The sequence below is a fragment of the Coffea arabica genome, chromosome 5e (genome assembly GCF_036785885.1).
Source record: "Coffea arabica cultivar ET-39 chromosome 5e, Coffea Arabica ET-39 HiFi, whole genome shotgun sequence".
Lineage (NCBI taxonomy): Eukaryota > Viridiplantae > Streptophyta > Magnoliopsida > Gentianales > Rubiaceae > Coffea > Coffea arabica.
This window is the reverse complement of record NC_092318.1, coordinates 54,777,539-54,791,879: the sequence shown is the minus strand read 5'-3', so window position 1 is coordinate 54,791,879 and position 14,341 is coordinate 54,777,539. Positions and strand designations below refer to the sequence as shown.

The window sequence follows — 14,341 nt, the reverse complement described above, 5'->3', positions numbered from 1 at the left end:
CTATACAACTTTTTGTGTGAACTTACTTTCACCCAAAAAAAAAAAAAAATTTTGCAAAACTTCAAATTTATATTAGGGAAAATCGTTCAAAATGTCATTCACATTTTGCAAAATAACTTTTTCGTCCCTTACTTTTAAAAGTGTAATTTTATATCCCTTACAATTTCGCATTGATCAAATTTAGTCCCTACATAGGTTTCTTACTAGTTTTTTGACGGAATCCATACGTGCCTTACACGTGATCATTTTTTAAGGGCACAATTATCTAACTAAATTTTACATAAGTCGATTCATAGTCTCTCACATTTCACAAAATGAATTGTTTCGTTCCTCACATTGATCATGTGTGTGAATAATTTTTTTTCAATCCACGTATATATCTATTTAATTTTACCTGAGCAATACGAATAGCATATAATATATCTCTATTTGATTTCACCTGGTGAACCAAATAGAGATATATTACATGTTATCCGTGCTATTCAGATGAAATCAAATAGATATATATATATATATATGAATTTAAAAGAAATTGATAGTTTTTCACTCATATTCATTTTTTTTACTCGAAATTTGAAAACAAATAAGACATTTAATCCTAAACATTGTCAAATGTTTATATCAAATTAAATTTGGACAGAAAAAATAAATAAAGGAAAAGTATGACAAAAAGAAATAAATGATTGGCACTTTCAAATTTTAAGACAATCGCAAGATAAGTAATTCAATTATTGGTCTTAAAAGTGGCGTGTAGAAACTTCACATTTAAATTGCAATTTGTTAGAAAAATTATAGAATTCAATTTAGACCCCATTAATTAGATGACCTTATTATACAACTGAATAGATAAATTATTACCAAAAGAGAAAGGTTATAAATATTGAATAGGTACACATGATGAAATCATATAGATATATACATGGATTTAAAATAAAATTGCTAGTTTTAAACCCTTGTATATATATATTGAATAACATGTATACAACTACGAATAGCCTATTTAGATGAAATCAAATAGAGATATATTACATACTATTCATACTGTTCAGGTGAAATTAAATAGATATATATATATGGGTTTAAAGAAAAAAAATAGACATGATCAATAAGGGATGAAAAAATTCATTTTGTGAAATGTGAGGGACGAAACAATTCATTTTTTAAAATGTTAGGGACAAAAAAATTCATTTTATGAAATGCGAGAGACCGTGAATTGAATTATGTAAAATTTGATTTGATAATTTTGCCCTTAAAAATGATCACGTGCAAGGCACGTGATGAATTCTGGTAAAAAATTAGTTCGAAACCTAGGTAGAGACTAAATTTGATCAATGTGAATTTGTTAGGGACGTAAAATTACACTTTTAAAAGTGAAAGACGAAAAAAAATCATTTTACAAAATGTGATGGACGTTTTAAACGATTTTCCCTTTATATTATATGGACCAAAAGTTGACTCCTGTTCATAAATCAGAAATCAACAAGCTATTAGTCATAAACATCATATATTTGTTTCTCCAAAAGTTACAAATTTGACAGTACTAACTGTCCTTAATACCTAATCAGAGATATAAACGCAAATCCAATTGATCATCCACTCACCTAAAATTTTTTTGCTGCTTTCCAAAATGGAGTCGAGCGCCCCCAAAATGGCAAATGTCAACAACGAATTGACATCCAGGGTATTAAAAAGGTCGAAGCAACTATATTCTTGAAAAGATTCAAATACAAATCACAAATGTCCCTAATTACTGACAATGGCTGCCTATCTCAAATTATATTAGGGAACCAGCTCAACAAGACCCTAACCATCAAAGCCTCAATGTATATATCTAGCCATTTTGCCATCCCGGCAGTGAATGGTGTGTTCAAAGTTCGATGGAAGCATCCCAAATAGCAACCAAAAAAAGTTGGGTTGGCTGAGTTGACTAAAGGCTCCGAGAGGTCATGAAAGCCCTTCAATTGCTGGTCCAGATTGAGAGCCTTAATGGCCAACAATTTGGAGGTCGTTAAAAGTGAGAGCGAACAATGTAGTCTTAGTCTGAGTTGAACCGATGAGCAAATATTGAAGGGGGAGGCGGGGTTCTAGTAACTAGAGGTCTTGTTAAATGGCTTATTAATAAGGATCGCCGAGGAAGCGCTAATTATTGTCGGCCATTTAGGATTAGCGATGGAGAAGGAAAGTTGTAAATGATAGGCAGCGGTAAGGTTGTTTCGAGAAGGAAAAATCGTTTAAAACAAGTCTTACATTTTGCAAAATGAATTTTTTCGTTGCTCATTTTTAAAAGTATAATTTTACGTTCCTTACAAATTCACATTGGTCTAATTTGGTCCCTATCTAGATTTTTAACTAATTTTTTATTATAATCCACCACGTGCCTTGCATATGATTATTTTTTAGAGGAGAATTTGTCAAATTATATTTTACATAATCTGATTCACAATCTTTCATATTTTACAAAATGAATCTTTTGTCTCTTACATTTTACAAATGAAAATTTTCAACCCTTATTGCTCGTGTGTATGATATTTTTTTACAAAATAATTTTGTTCTTGTTTATGAAAATTTATGTATATATCTATTTGATTTTATCTGAACAGTACGAATAGTATTTAATGTATCTCTATTTGATTTTGCACGAATCAAATAGAGATAAATTATATGCTATTCGTACTGTTTAGGTGAAATCAAATAGATATATACATAGGTTAAAAAAAATTATTCATACACATGATCAATAAATGATGAAAAAATTTATTTTGTAACATGCATATAAATAGTTTTTCTTGTTTATAAAAATCCATGTATATGTTTATTTAATTTCACTTGACCAGTACAAATAATATATAATATATTTCTATTTGATTTCATCTAAACAAACTTATTTCCATTTGGTGATCAAAAGGGCTACAACTCAATAATTTGGTGACATATCACGCAATTTACTCTTATAAATAATAATAATAATAACAGCAGTGTGGTTATTTTGAAAACGCAGCGGACTCCAAACTAGGGGCCTGTTTGGAACCTGAGTTTTTTGGGAGTTTGTCTAAAACTTTACTGTAGTGCACTGTAGAAGTTTTTGAAAAAATTTTGTAGAAGTTTTTGTAAGGTGAAAAATTTTTTTTTCTTTTTTTTTTTCTCTTTCCCTTTCTTTTTCTTTTCCTTTCTTTCCTTTTTATTTCCTTTCTTCTTCTTCTTCTTCTTCTTCCCCGTTACCTCTGCCACCCCCAGCAGCCTGCCAGTAACCGCCACCCCTCTCCTCCGCTCCCCCCGCCACCCCCCTCTGCCCCGCCCTCCGCCACCCTCTGCCCCTTCCCCCTTTGCCCCGCCTTCCCCCTCCCCTCCGCCACCCCTAGCAGCATTGCCCCTCTGCCCCGCCTTTCCCCTCCCCCTGCCACCCACCTCTGCCCCGCCACCCACCTCTGCCCCGCCACCCTCGCGCTCCCCTGTCCCCTTCCCGCTTCTCACCATCTTTCTTTTCTTTTTTTTTTTTTTTTCCACAGAGAGGTGGGAGAGGAATGGCGCCGGACGTAGAGAGAAAAAAAAAAAAAAGACAAGAGAGGATGATGGCAGGGGAGGAAAAGGGGGAGAGGGAAAAAAGGGGGAAAAAAAAAAGGACCGGCACCGGCACCGGAAATTGGCGCGAGAACCGGCGACGGAGCCGGCAATGGAGGTGGTGGTGGGGGAGGAAGAAGAAGAAAAGGAGAAGGGAATTTTTTTTTGGGGTGTTTTGGATATTTTAAATGTGTAGGTTAAAAACTTTGATAAGTTTTTGGGGGTTCCTGTAGCACAAGTTGTTAAAAAACTAGTATAATAAAAACTTGGTAAAAAACAGGGCTTCCAAACAGGCCCTAGATAAGAGGAGACGAAAGGAAGTGGAAGGAACCAAAGAACGCGTATTCTAGTCTGGTGTAAACTAGTCTCGTTTGACAAATGCAAGTGGGCCGGTTCTAGTCACAGTAGTATACCTTCCTGAATTCTTGTCCGAGGCACAGATACCTGTTTGGAGCCCCGAAAAAAAAACAATTGCTATTTCAATTATTTAACTACTGAAGTGCTTTTTTTTTTTTTTTTTTTTTTTGAAGTAGTAAAAATGGAAATGCAGGTAGCTTTTCACATCAAGTCCAGAACAAATGTTGAACTGGTGCTAACAGGTAGGTTGGTATATTTTGTAGAATTGATAGGAGGTGTTGCTTCCCCTTTTTTTTTTTTTTTTGCGGAATTTGAATGGTTGGTTGTTTACTTGATTTGATGAAGACAACATATGCTTTAGCATATAGAGAAGAGATGTATTTGGGAGGGAGGGGAGAAGATAAGGTAAATCAAAGACTACTACCAGTATTGAGTATTGACAAGTAAAGAAGACTGGAAGAGGAGACAATTTCAAAGTCAAAGGAAGACAGAGAAGACTAGTTCTCACTTTCTCTCTCTCTGTCTGCGTGGATTTGTATGCAGCAGCGTAGACGAGTAATGATTTTTTTTTGGTTTGGGGGTTGTGACTCGTGAAAGGAGGAGGAGGACAAGTATAGTTAGGGAGCATATATCAATGTATCACCTGAAAATTTCTTTGGATTTCACAACCAATCTTCTTCTTCTTCTTCTTCTTCTATCTACCAGTGCTGCTAGCTAGCTAGCATATTCCAAATATTCTGAAATCCGCCACCCATCCGCCGGCTGCCATCCCTCATCTCTTTCAATTTTCAACGCCTTCTCCGGCTCCATCACACTTTTTCACCCCATACTATATTATACCCTCTTTCTGCTTCTCAATCCATCCCAGCAAACATCTGTGCTTTTTTTTTTTTTCTTTCTTGCCAAAAAAAATAAAAGAAAAGCAGCAAAAAAGGGAAGGATTCCATCCAGTGATGAACTCCAACAACACTCCGTCATCAAGTGCAGGAGGCCCTGGATCCGCCGCCGCCGCCGCCGCCGCCGATTCCACTACTCCTCCCACTACCCGAAATTCCAAGCGTCCCAAGTGTAATCTTTCTCTCCTCTTCTTCTTCCTACTCTTTGTCCCTTATTTTCATTTTTACTCCTCAATATACTTCATCTTTAGATTTTGTGGTTTTTGGTTTCAACTTTTAGTTTGCTATCGACTCCTCTGCTACTGATCATGCTTTCTATTCATTGATCTTTCCCCCAACGGGGTTGACCTGTTGGAACTTGTGTTGGATTTCAGGTTCTGACCCCCCATACTCCCTCTGTTTTTTTTTCTGTTAAGTTTTTCCCCTTCACTTTATCGGCCAACTTTTGATGACCAAGTCAATTTACTCTTGGGTTTGGATCGAGAGCTACTTTTGTAACTTCTCTTTGGGGGCTTATCTCAGCTCCAGAGCGAGGATCTTTTTTTTTTCTTTTTTTCTTTTTTTGCAATTTCTGGAAATATAAACAATTCTATTCCGGGGAATAACTTCTCTTTGGGTTTTTTCAATCTCTGCTGCATTTTTATATGTTAATGCCTTATGTCCTAAGCATTTATATCCATTTTCTTGTCCTCGACGCAAATACAAATTGGTTCTTTCTGCCTTCGCCACAATTCAATTGCTTCTTAATGACGGAGAAGAATTTCCTTTTTCGATTTTATTCTTCAGATTCAAGGTTTACACAACAGGAACTTCCAGCATGCAAGCCTATTCTTACACCAAAATGGGTACTGATTCTATATTTTGTCGTGTTGTTTCTTAATACTAATTTTTTTGGGTAACTCATCGGCGTTACTGGAAATTTTATTAACTCATGCATGTCTCATTTTTGTTGTCTTCTCAATTGCAGGTTATCTCAGCATTCATGCTTGTTACAGTCATCTTTATCCCTATTGGAGTTGCTTCCCTATTTGCATCCCATGACGTAAGCAAGACATCTACTCAGTTGTTGCACATCCTTATATCCTGCTTATGCTTTAAAAAGGAAAAGAAGATAAAAGAAAAATGATTCACTGCAATATCTGTTTCTTATTCTTTCAGGTTGTTGAGATAATTGATCGCTACGAAACTGATTGTATACCTGAAGATTCAAGGAAGGATAAAGTTGCATATATACAAAGCTCTGGTGATAAGACCTGCAACAGAATTCTGAATGTATGTTGCTGTACCTCCCCCCTCCCCCACCCCCCTTGTAGACATTAGTAAGGCTGTTTTAGTCTTTCCTTATTTTAGGATCGACAGTGGATTTATTTGTTAAAGTTATATATCAGGTAACGAAGCATATGAAGCATCCAATTTATGTGTATTATCAGTTGGACAATTATTACCAGAATCACCGCAGGTACTTCTTCATTGTATTATGCTCTAAGCTGTTTTTATCTGGTTTTTTCTCCCATTAATTTAAGGAATTTCCTGTATAGTAGGACCTTCTAGGCAGTTAATAAAAGTAGCTTTTGAGGGGATCGTGTTTTTCTTTTTATGAGAGCTTCACTAGAGGAATATGCAAGTTTTAGTGGAGAGTTTCGCTTCAAGAATATGCAAGTTTAAGTGAATCTTCTCCCAGTTGAAATTGACACTATTTTCTCTACCTGAAAGTTGTCCCCTTTTTTTCTGTTTTATGTATGATTTATTCATGGAAAATAAGCAAGTCCATAGGATTGAAGAAGACTAGCGTTGGGATCGCAGGAGGAAAGACTGTCAGGAGGTCCTAGGTTTTATTCCCATTGTTGTGGGAGATCTTGTTGTAGCCATATGTTGATTTACATCAAACAGTATATGAGTTTGTTAAGCACTTGGTGCCTCCTAGGCAAAATTTATAATTTACTCCTAGTTTCTCCTTCATTTTGACCCACATGTGGCCTTCATTTTTACAATTTTCAGGTATGTGAAGAGCAGAAGTGACCAGCAGTTGAGAGATCGTGATAGTGAGAATGACACCAGTGCTTGTAAGCCCGAAGATAAAACGGCAAATGGATTGCCTATTGTGCCTTGTGGCCTTATAGCATGGAGTTTGTTTAACGACACTTACAGTTTCTCCCGGAACAACCAGAATTTGAGTGTGAACAAGCACGGCATCTCTTGGAAGAGTGACAGAGACCACAAGTTTGGCAAAGATGTCTTCCCTAAAAACTTCCAGAATGGGACTCTTATTGGAGGGAAACATCTTAATGAATCCATAGCAGTAAGCCTTCAACTACATGCTGTCAATTCATAATCTTATAGTACAAGAAAATGATTAGCTAGTCCTTGAAAAACTGAAGATAAAGTAGTATGATGCTCACACTGGCTTATTTTACAATAATTTAAGTCATTTTTATTGTGCATGTTAAAGGCCTTTAGACTCAACTCACAAAGGTCTGATACTTGCTACCATAGATTCTTGACGTGGTTTATTGTTGTGTGGTCATCTCGAGTGAGAGCTTTTGAAAATGGGAAACTTAAGAAGAGCATAATTATGCACATTACTTTTTTTTTTTTTTTTTTTGGTTGTTCTGTTCTGCTTGCACTTAATAGTATTATGCCATACTCTGCTTGCATTGAACTACCTCAGAAGCAGTTCTGCTTGCACTTAATAGCATGCCAAACACTTGATTGCATTGGACTACCTTAGGAGCAACATGTTTGCAGATCATGCTTTCCAACAAGTTTTCTACTTGGCAAAGGTTACTAATCTATGAAACTGGTTCCCTCGAAGCAGCTGAGTGAGCAGGAAGATCTTATTGTATGGATGCGTACAGCTGCTCTTCCCACCTTCAGAAAATTGTATGGCAAGATAGAGGTGGATCTTGTTGCTGGTGATGTCATCAATGTGACTTTACAGAACAATTACAACACCTATAGTTTCAATGGCAAGAAGAAGCTTGTGCTTTCTACAACCAGCTGGCTTGGCGGAAAGAACGACTTTCTTGGCATTGCCTATCTCACTGTTGGTGGACTCTGCTTCTTTTTGGCTATGGTTTTCACTATCATATATCTGGTCAAGCCAAGGTATGTTTTGGTTTCTCTGTCAGTAATTTTCCTGTTCAGAGCTGAACTTTTCGAAATATATATTGTATTATTTTGAGGCATAAGGGCGGCCCTGTAATATATGCTTCCTTAACAACGAGTCATATGTTTTATATTTCAACAACTAGTGCTGCCCTCAAAAGTCGGTCGATTTCTTCTTTGTTTTAGGCGGCTCGGTGATCCGTCTTATTTGTCATGGAACCGGAACCCAGGAGGACACTAAAGCTGAATTAACTCATCAGCAGCAGGACTGCTTGAGCAGCATATTCTACTGGATGCAAAGTTTGTGGAATCATCATCTGTAAAAAACACAACTGTAATGTCGTGTGGTTGTTTAAATCTCGATACAGTTACAGGAGGATACTTTATAGTTTGATCTTGTTGCAACAATCATTAATTATTTCTTTCGTTAGAAGACGGCGGCTCCATCCCATCTCATTTATTATTTGAAGTTACAAACGTCCAATTAGCCTTTTCTTATGTCTCTCACTCACGATCAGCTTTTCAACCGCAGAGTTTTTGCCGACCGCATTTGGGCTCTTGAGATTATTCTCCTGTGACTTCAATGGGCAATTCATATAATGCCAGCCATTCTGGTTGATTCACCTTGAATATACTTGCCTATATTTAATATTTAATTAAAAGGGAAAAGGAAAGGTCAAAGGTACTTATCTACATATTAAAATATATATATATATATGTGTGTAAAACAATCCAAGAAGGATTTTGTGTTTGGTTGAGTAGCATCAGATTAACTACCATGCCCTCTCCATTCTGGCCTCCCAAAGAACTTACCTTCAATTACCATCCAGCCTTTTGCAAAACGGCATATTCATGATATGCAGCTCCATAATCTGACTTTCATCACTCACTCCACTCTCAGCAAGATGTTAGAGAGGTATGCCCCCTCTGGATAGGACGGGTCAATGGGATGGTCAGAAGCTGCTCCTGCCTGCCGTAGAACAGTGATTTTCCTTCCAGCCATGGCTGCAGCACCCTAAACAAAAAGGAATATGCAAAAAGTTGGCACCAGAAAGAAGCCATTTTACGAGTGCCATATGAAGGAAGTGACGTTTCTTTTCATCCTCCACAAAACTTTATTGCTGACTACGAGATATGAAGTATAAGAAACAAGGAGGATAGCCAAATCCCTCTTGCCAAAGAAAATTCTGAAATAGACTTGCCTGGAGAACACGCAGAAACATCCCACTCTGAGTCATTGCTCCAGAACATGAACAAGTCATAAGAAGACCATTCTCTTTCGTTAATCTCATAGCCAAGGAGTTCAAATTTCTATACATGCCAGATGCACTATGAAGAACCTGTATAAAGTCAGACTTCAGTAAGCACTACTGCATTAACTAGTTCCATAACCCAATGCCTCAAACTCCCCCAGCCAACATGCATGAAACCACACATACGTAGAAGGCCTCTGGTTTTCCATAACATCGAAAGCATGGAGTCTGAACCAGTAGCGAGATCAACAACATCAAATAGGAACAATCTGGAGAAGATAGCACAGCAAGCATATTATGGTACCTTTCTACGAGGTGCCAACTTAGGTGGATCCAAGATAACTATATCCCATGAATCATTTCTAGATAAAGCATCCTTCATAAATTCTGTTGCATCTTGCTTCAGAAATGATATTCTTGCAGGATTCATGTCATTTAGAATTATGTTTTTCTTTGCAAGTTCCAATGCAGGCAAGGATGTGTCAACCCCTTCCACAAAAACACAACAATCAGCACATTCTCCAAACCTGGATAGTCTTATGAACATGCATAGTGTGGATAGAGCACTTGTGACAGTGTATAGGGACAAATGTTTAGACTTAACACAATTTCACAAATGCACTTATCACACTCTTTTTTCCTTAAGATTTGTAAGTTGAAATTCCAATCAACTCTTAATACCAACAAGCAAGATGACAACTTTCTGAATTTTTCCAAATGTCAAACGGAGTTAGTAAAGAATTATCCATCACCCATTCCAGTTTTTCATCTTCACATTAAATAGGTGCACTTGTTGGACAAGAGATGGCGTTAGAATGACTTCAACATACACAAAACTTCTCATTCTTTGACACTCCAAATAACAGTCTGCAACATCTACCATCCAACTTAAATGACAAAGAAGTGCAACATGGAAGCTGTAAGAAAAACAATCAAAATGGTCTTAAGATGCTTAAATAGAAAGAACGTCTCATTTTCCTACAGAAATATATAACTTCCCTAGATAAGTGACCATATATTAGTAAAAGAAGGTCGAGAAGACCCTAAGCTGACAAAAATTTATTCTGCCCTCATGTTGTAATGAAATTTCAAATCATTTAATACTTCAGTGTTTATTAAAAAAAAAAAAAAAAAAGTTGTGAAGGAGGGCATGAAAACATATGCAACCTAAGGAATCAATTAGTTGATCCATCAAGTTGCTGAAAACTAATTGTGGATGGCATTGATAAGAATTCAAGAAAGATGGCCAATATGGTTATGAATTACCAGTAACATTCAGAGCACCACCAGCTGCTGCATTCAGAGCAAAACCTCCAGTATAGCAACAAATGTCAAGAACTTGTTGGCCCTCTGAGATTGTTGATAAAAATTGACGGTTTTCACGCTGATCAGCATAGAAACCGGTCTTCTGTCCATTCAAGGAGATTAAATAAGATATGCCATTCTCCAAAACCTGCCCAAAGGAAGAATAAGTGAATTAAAAAGACCCAATCTAGAATATGACCACGCCAACTCTCTAGTCACGAAGGTTTCAATCTCTTTCCAGAGAAGGAACCTCACTCACATCATGATAATTTCCCAAATTAACAATCAAGAAACACAGTTCAGGAAATTAAACAGAAGCCGAGAAATTTATGACATCTCATTTCACAGCATAAAGCTCTGAATATCATGCTACTAGCGAAACAAAAGGGCAACATGGAAGATGTAGTAGGCAATAAGTACTAAACACAACTGTGGAGGAAATTGGAATAAATAATGCAAGAGCCATATCCAGAAGGAAAATCTGCACTTAACTCCATCCTAAAAATGGTGAAACTTTCTAAGTTTAAGCAGAATGTGGAAGCATCGGAATCCAAATTGAAACCACATGATTCTCCGTTGCCAGAAAAACAGAGACAAGTCCTGGATTGAGTGTTTCTTAATTCTTAACTATATGAAAAAGAAAATAACAGATTGTCTTCTTACTTCCAGGTCATAATGTCATCTAATAAAAATGAGCTACAGCTCACAAAGAAGACATGAGCCATGAAACCAAGATTAGAAGATTCTACACTTACCACACTGGTTCAATTGTATATATACATGTCCGATTCCTTTAAGTTCCAAATAATACAGGAAAAAAAAATAATGAAATAAGTAACTGCAGATATGTACATGTTGAGCTATCCACTCAATGTATTCCTTATTTGCAGATCATCAAATCACTTTCTCAGAACAGGATTTACCAAAAGGATGCTGCACATTAATATTAGACTCTTCTGGATTGCGATTTTCTGTATGTTGCAGAATTTCATTAATTGTGTCATATAGTCCAAAGAACTAAACTAAACAGCTCAGCACAGTGCTTTCTACCAAACAGTTTCTCCTAAAAGTTTTTTTTGAGTGTGTGTGTGTGAGAGAGAGAGAGAGAGAGAGAATAAGCTGCTTTAGGTCAAACAAAACTCCAACAAATAAGAGACCAGGTATGGGAATATCTTACCTCAATCCTCTCAGGAGGTGCAGATAAACCACCTTCTGTCAAATCAGATAAACTCAACCCCTCTTCCTTCAAATACTCAAGGGATGGTCTCCAGCTTATGTGGTTGATCTTAGTTGATCTAATGATGCAAGCTTGTATATAGTGCTTGTACTTCTCAACCCAAGCAGCGGATGACGCTATAACAGCTAAATCTCCAAAAACATCAATGATAAGGCCCGACAATCTGTTGCAAATTAGGCGAAAGTGTAAGACTGAAATTACTAGCTTATGTGCATCACTGCATGATATAAAGATTTCAAAGTTATGGAAACAAGTCATAGACCATTTTCTAAGTTTCTTCTTCTTTTCAAAGATTCCCCAATGAGTTAAAACTTGTATTCCAACAAAAACGTACAATATTAGACTACCTATTGTATTTTGCCTTTGCATTAAGATATCTCCATGCACCACCCAGCCAAACCTAAGAACGTCATCCCCAAGCAGCTCAAATCAAAGAAAACAGAATAAAAGTTGGAGACACAGAAGAAATGACACCAGAAAAAAGCAAGTTTACAAATGATTATAGACTTTTGCATTAAGAAATATATAATTTGTGTTTCCCCAGACAAAACGTTCTTAAATAATGCACAGTACTAGTAAAGAGGTTAGTATCAAATTGAGAAGCATAAAAAGAACCATACCTATCTCCTTCACTGTTGATGAGACGGTATGCATTTGTATGAGCTGATGGAAGACCTAAGCTCTTTCGCAGTTCAACAGCAGCACAAATTCTCGTGTCAAGTAGTTTCTCCACGTTCAATGCACAACCAGGGTCTCTGTCTCATTGACAAGGAAGGACATTATAAATTTGTCATTAGACACCTCCTGCTGCATCTTGGAAAGAGGAAACTAGAAGGAGGCAATTAAGAGGAAGAGAGATACCTGGAGGCTTCTTCCTCGAGTTGCATGAGGCGAACACAGAACATGGAAGCTGAATTATAGAAGCCCCAACCAATTGGTTTCTCGGTGCCATCCGCGACTAGGACAACGTCCCCAGTCTTGGGCGGTGGCCTGCCAATAATTCGATCAACTGCACCACTGTAAACCATTGGACAACCATCACGAAAGAGTTGAGTCTTGCCCTTCTTAAGCACCACCTTTGCAACGTCTTCCAAAAAAAAAAAAAAAATTCCATCCATCCAATTGAGTTGACGAGATGACCTTTGGTTATAAGTTACATAATTATGACTAGAAAACTAACTGCACTAACTGAAGTATCCATTTGAATTACGAAGACCATTACATTCAGGCGATCCAATTTGATTAGCGGCTTAAGGAGACTCTCATGAATCATGAAGAGAATCCATTTTGTTTCATTTCTCTGAAGAATCTATAATGAGAAGGGGAAAAAATGTGGATAATACAAATGAGTGCATTATGTGACCCCCAAAGTCAAACTCGCTTAAGAAAAAAGTAGATAAAGGAGTGATTTTGATTGTCTGGAAACTGTATATGCAACAGGAATCCGAAAGGTGGGGTTTAGTGCTACTTCATCCTTCCAAGAAGTCCCAAAGTTCACTAACACTACATTGATATTCAAATGGATGGGGAACGAAGGACATGCGGAGATTAGAAGAGTAGAGTAGGTATAATTAGCACCGTAGACACCAAGGACAGAAGAGTAGGTATAATTAGCAGCGATTATCGGATTATGCATATAGTTGCAACTTTCAGGAATTATACTAGCTGTAGATTAGATAGCACAAGTTCTGAGCAACAAAGAGGGGATAGATTTTATTGCAGAAGCAGTACCGTAGTTTATATATATATATATATATATATATATATATATATATATATATATATATATATATATATATATATATATATTAGCGTTTGCTATGTAGAAGGAGAGAAGAAAAAAGGAAGACCTTTTGGGGAGTTGGAAGCTATCATTTGGTGAAGGAGCGTAGAGGCGGTGGGCGCTGTCTTGAGAGACAGAGACCTCTGCACCATCGCTCGACGCCCTCCAACTGCTGCAACTGTCGTCATTACCATTTACTACTCTATTTTGCTGATAATTTGATAGCAGAGAAAGCAGCCCTGCGGTCTGCAGACCGCCTGCTCCCCGCAATCTACTTACTAAAACGCTTTCTTCTTCAGTTGTTCTTCGGTTTTTCTCCTTCGGTTTCCTTTGATCGCTGCTTTGCTGGCTTCCTCCAGCAGCATCATTCCTGAGTGTTCCCACCCCCACGCCCACCTTCTTGTCTCTGTTTTTCGGGCTTTCCGCTCTTTCATCGCCTCTGCTCTTCTACTATCACGGCCTTTTATCCAAGATGGGCTCAGTTTAGTCTAACAACAATATAGCAGCCCAAGAATAGCAGCCCACCACCCAAAGATCCCCACCTACACTGTCGCTGTTTGTTTTTCTTGGGTGGGGGACAAATCCTGACAAGTTGTTCCATCGACACAAATCAAATTCATTTACAGCGAAAGGCAGAGTCCATTTATCGAAACACTCATACAAAAAACTGTGAGTTATGAAAGGGAAAGGCTGAGCTTATTTTCCAGGCATCGTATTGAACCAAAACATCTAAATAAATATATAAAAGGGAGAGTTGGAGAATGAACAGTAGCTTTTTGGTCAAGCGGTTATGCCGTGATTTTTGTGACTTTGAGGGGCGTTTTGGTCTTTTGGATCTTTTATATGC

The 14,341-nt window shown here is 37.3% G+C and overlaps 2 protein-coding genes and 1 pseudogene across 4 annotated transcripts; 1 reads left to right on the top strand and 2 right to left on the bottom strand.

Moving 5' to 3' along the window:
- Positions 1-1,557: 1,557 nt before the first annotated feature.
- Positions 1,558-3,474, bottom strand: LOC113720271 (ylmG homolog protein 1-2, chloroplastic-like; annotated as a pseudogene).
- Positions 3,475-4,280: 806 nt separating this feature from the next.
- LOC113720265 (ALA-interacting subunit 3-like) lies at positions 4,281-8,349 on the top strand. The gene is made up of 8 exons (XM_027245186.2): positions 4,281-4,983; positions 5,598-5,656; positions 5,779-5,853; positions 5,970-6,083; positions 6,200-6,270; positions 6,810-7,110; positions 7,627-7,916; positions 8,103-8,349. The coding sequence occupies exons 1-8, from the start codon at positions 4,869-4,871 to the stop codon at positions 8,155-8,157; spliced, it is 1,080 nt and encodes a 359-aa protein (XP_027100987.1). The 5' UTR covers positions 4,281-4,868; the 3' UTR covers positions 8,158-8,349.
- Positions 8,350-8,535: 186 nt separating this feature from the next.
- Positions 8,536-13,935, bottom strand: LOC113720264 (uncharacterized). Of its 3 annotated transcripts, none has more exons than XM_027245182.2 (8): positions 13,562-13,935; positions 12,573-12,798; positions 12,332-12,466; positions 11,652-11,874; positions 10,436-10,622; positions 9,474-9,658; positions 9,119-9,256; positions 8,536-8,931 (listed from the first exon to the last, which is right to left on the bottom strand). In XM_027245182.2, exons 1-8 carry the CDS (start codon positions 13,686-13,688, stop codon positions 8,803-8,805), a joined length of 1,350 nt encoding a protein of 449 aa, XP_027100983.2. In that variant the 5' UTR covers positions 13,689-13,935; the 3' UTR covers positions 8,536-8,802. The 3 variants fall into 3 exon arrangements, with proteins under 3 accessions (XP_027100983.2, XP_027100985.2, XP_027100986.2); XM_027245184.2 differs by having other exon boundaries at positions 8,536-8,921; XM_027245185.2 differs by lacking the exon at positions 8,536-8,931 and having other exon boundaries at positions 9,225-9,397.
- Positions 13,936-14,341: the final 406 nt, after the last annotated feature.

Excerpts from the sequence above, each read along its gene's own strand:
- LOC113720264 (XM_027245182.2), bottom strand. The coding sequence starts at position 13,688 with ATGGTAATGACGACAGTTGCAGCAGTTGGAGGGCGTCGAGCGATGGTG. Across the intron at positions 12,467-12,572 it reads CTCGAGGAAGAAGCCTCCAG|AGACCCTGGTTGTGCATTGA; the intron begins GTATCTCTCTTC and ends TCAATGAGACAG. Across the intron at positions 11,875-12,331 it reads ATCAACAGTGAAGGAGATAG|ATTGTCGGGCCTTATCATTG; the intron begins GTATGGTTCTTT and ends AATTTGCAACAG.
- LOC113720265 (XM_027245186.2), top strand. The coding sequence starts at position 4,869 with ATGAACTCCAACAACACTCCGTCATCAAGTGCAGGAGGCCCTGGATCC. Across the intron at positions 6,271-6,809 it reads TATTACCAGAATCACCGCAG|GTATGTGAAGAGCAGAAGTG; the intron begins GTACTTCTTCAT and ends TACAATTTTCAG. Across the intron at positions 7,111-7,626 it reads ATCTTAATGAATCCATAGCA|CTGAGTGAGCAGGAAGATCT; the intron begins GTAAGCCTTCAA and ends CCCTCGAAGCAG.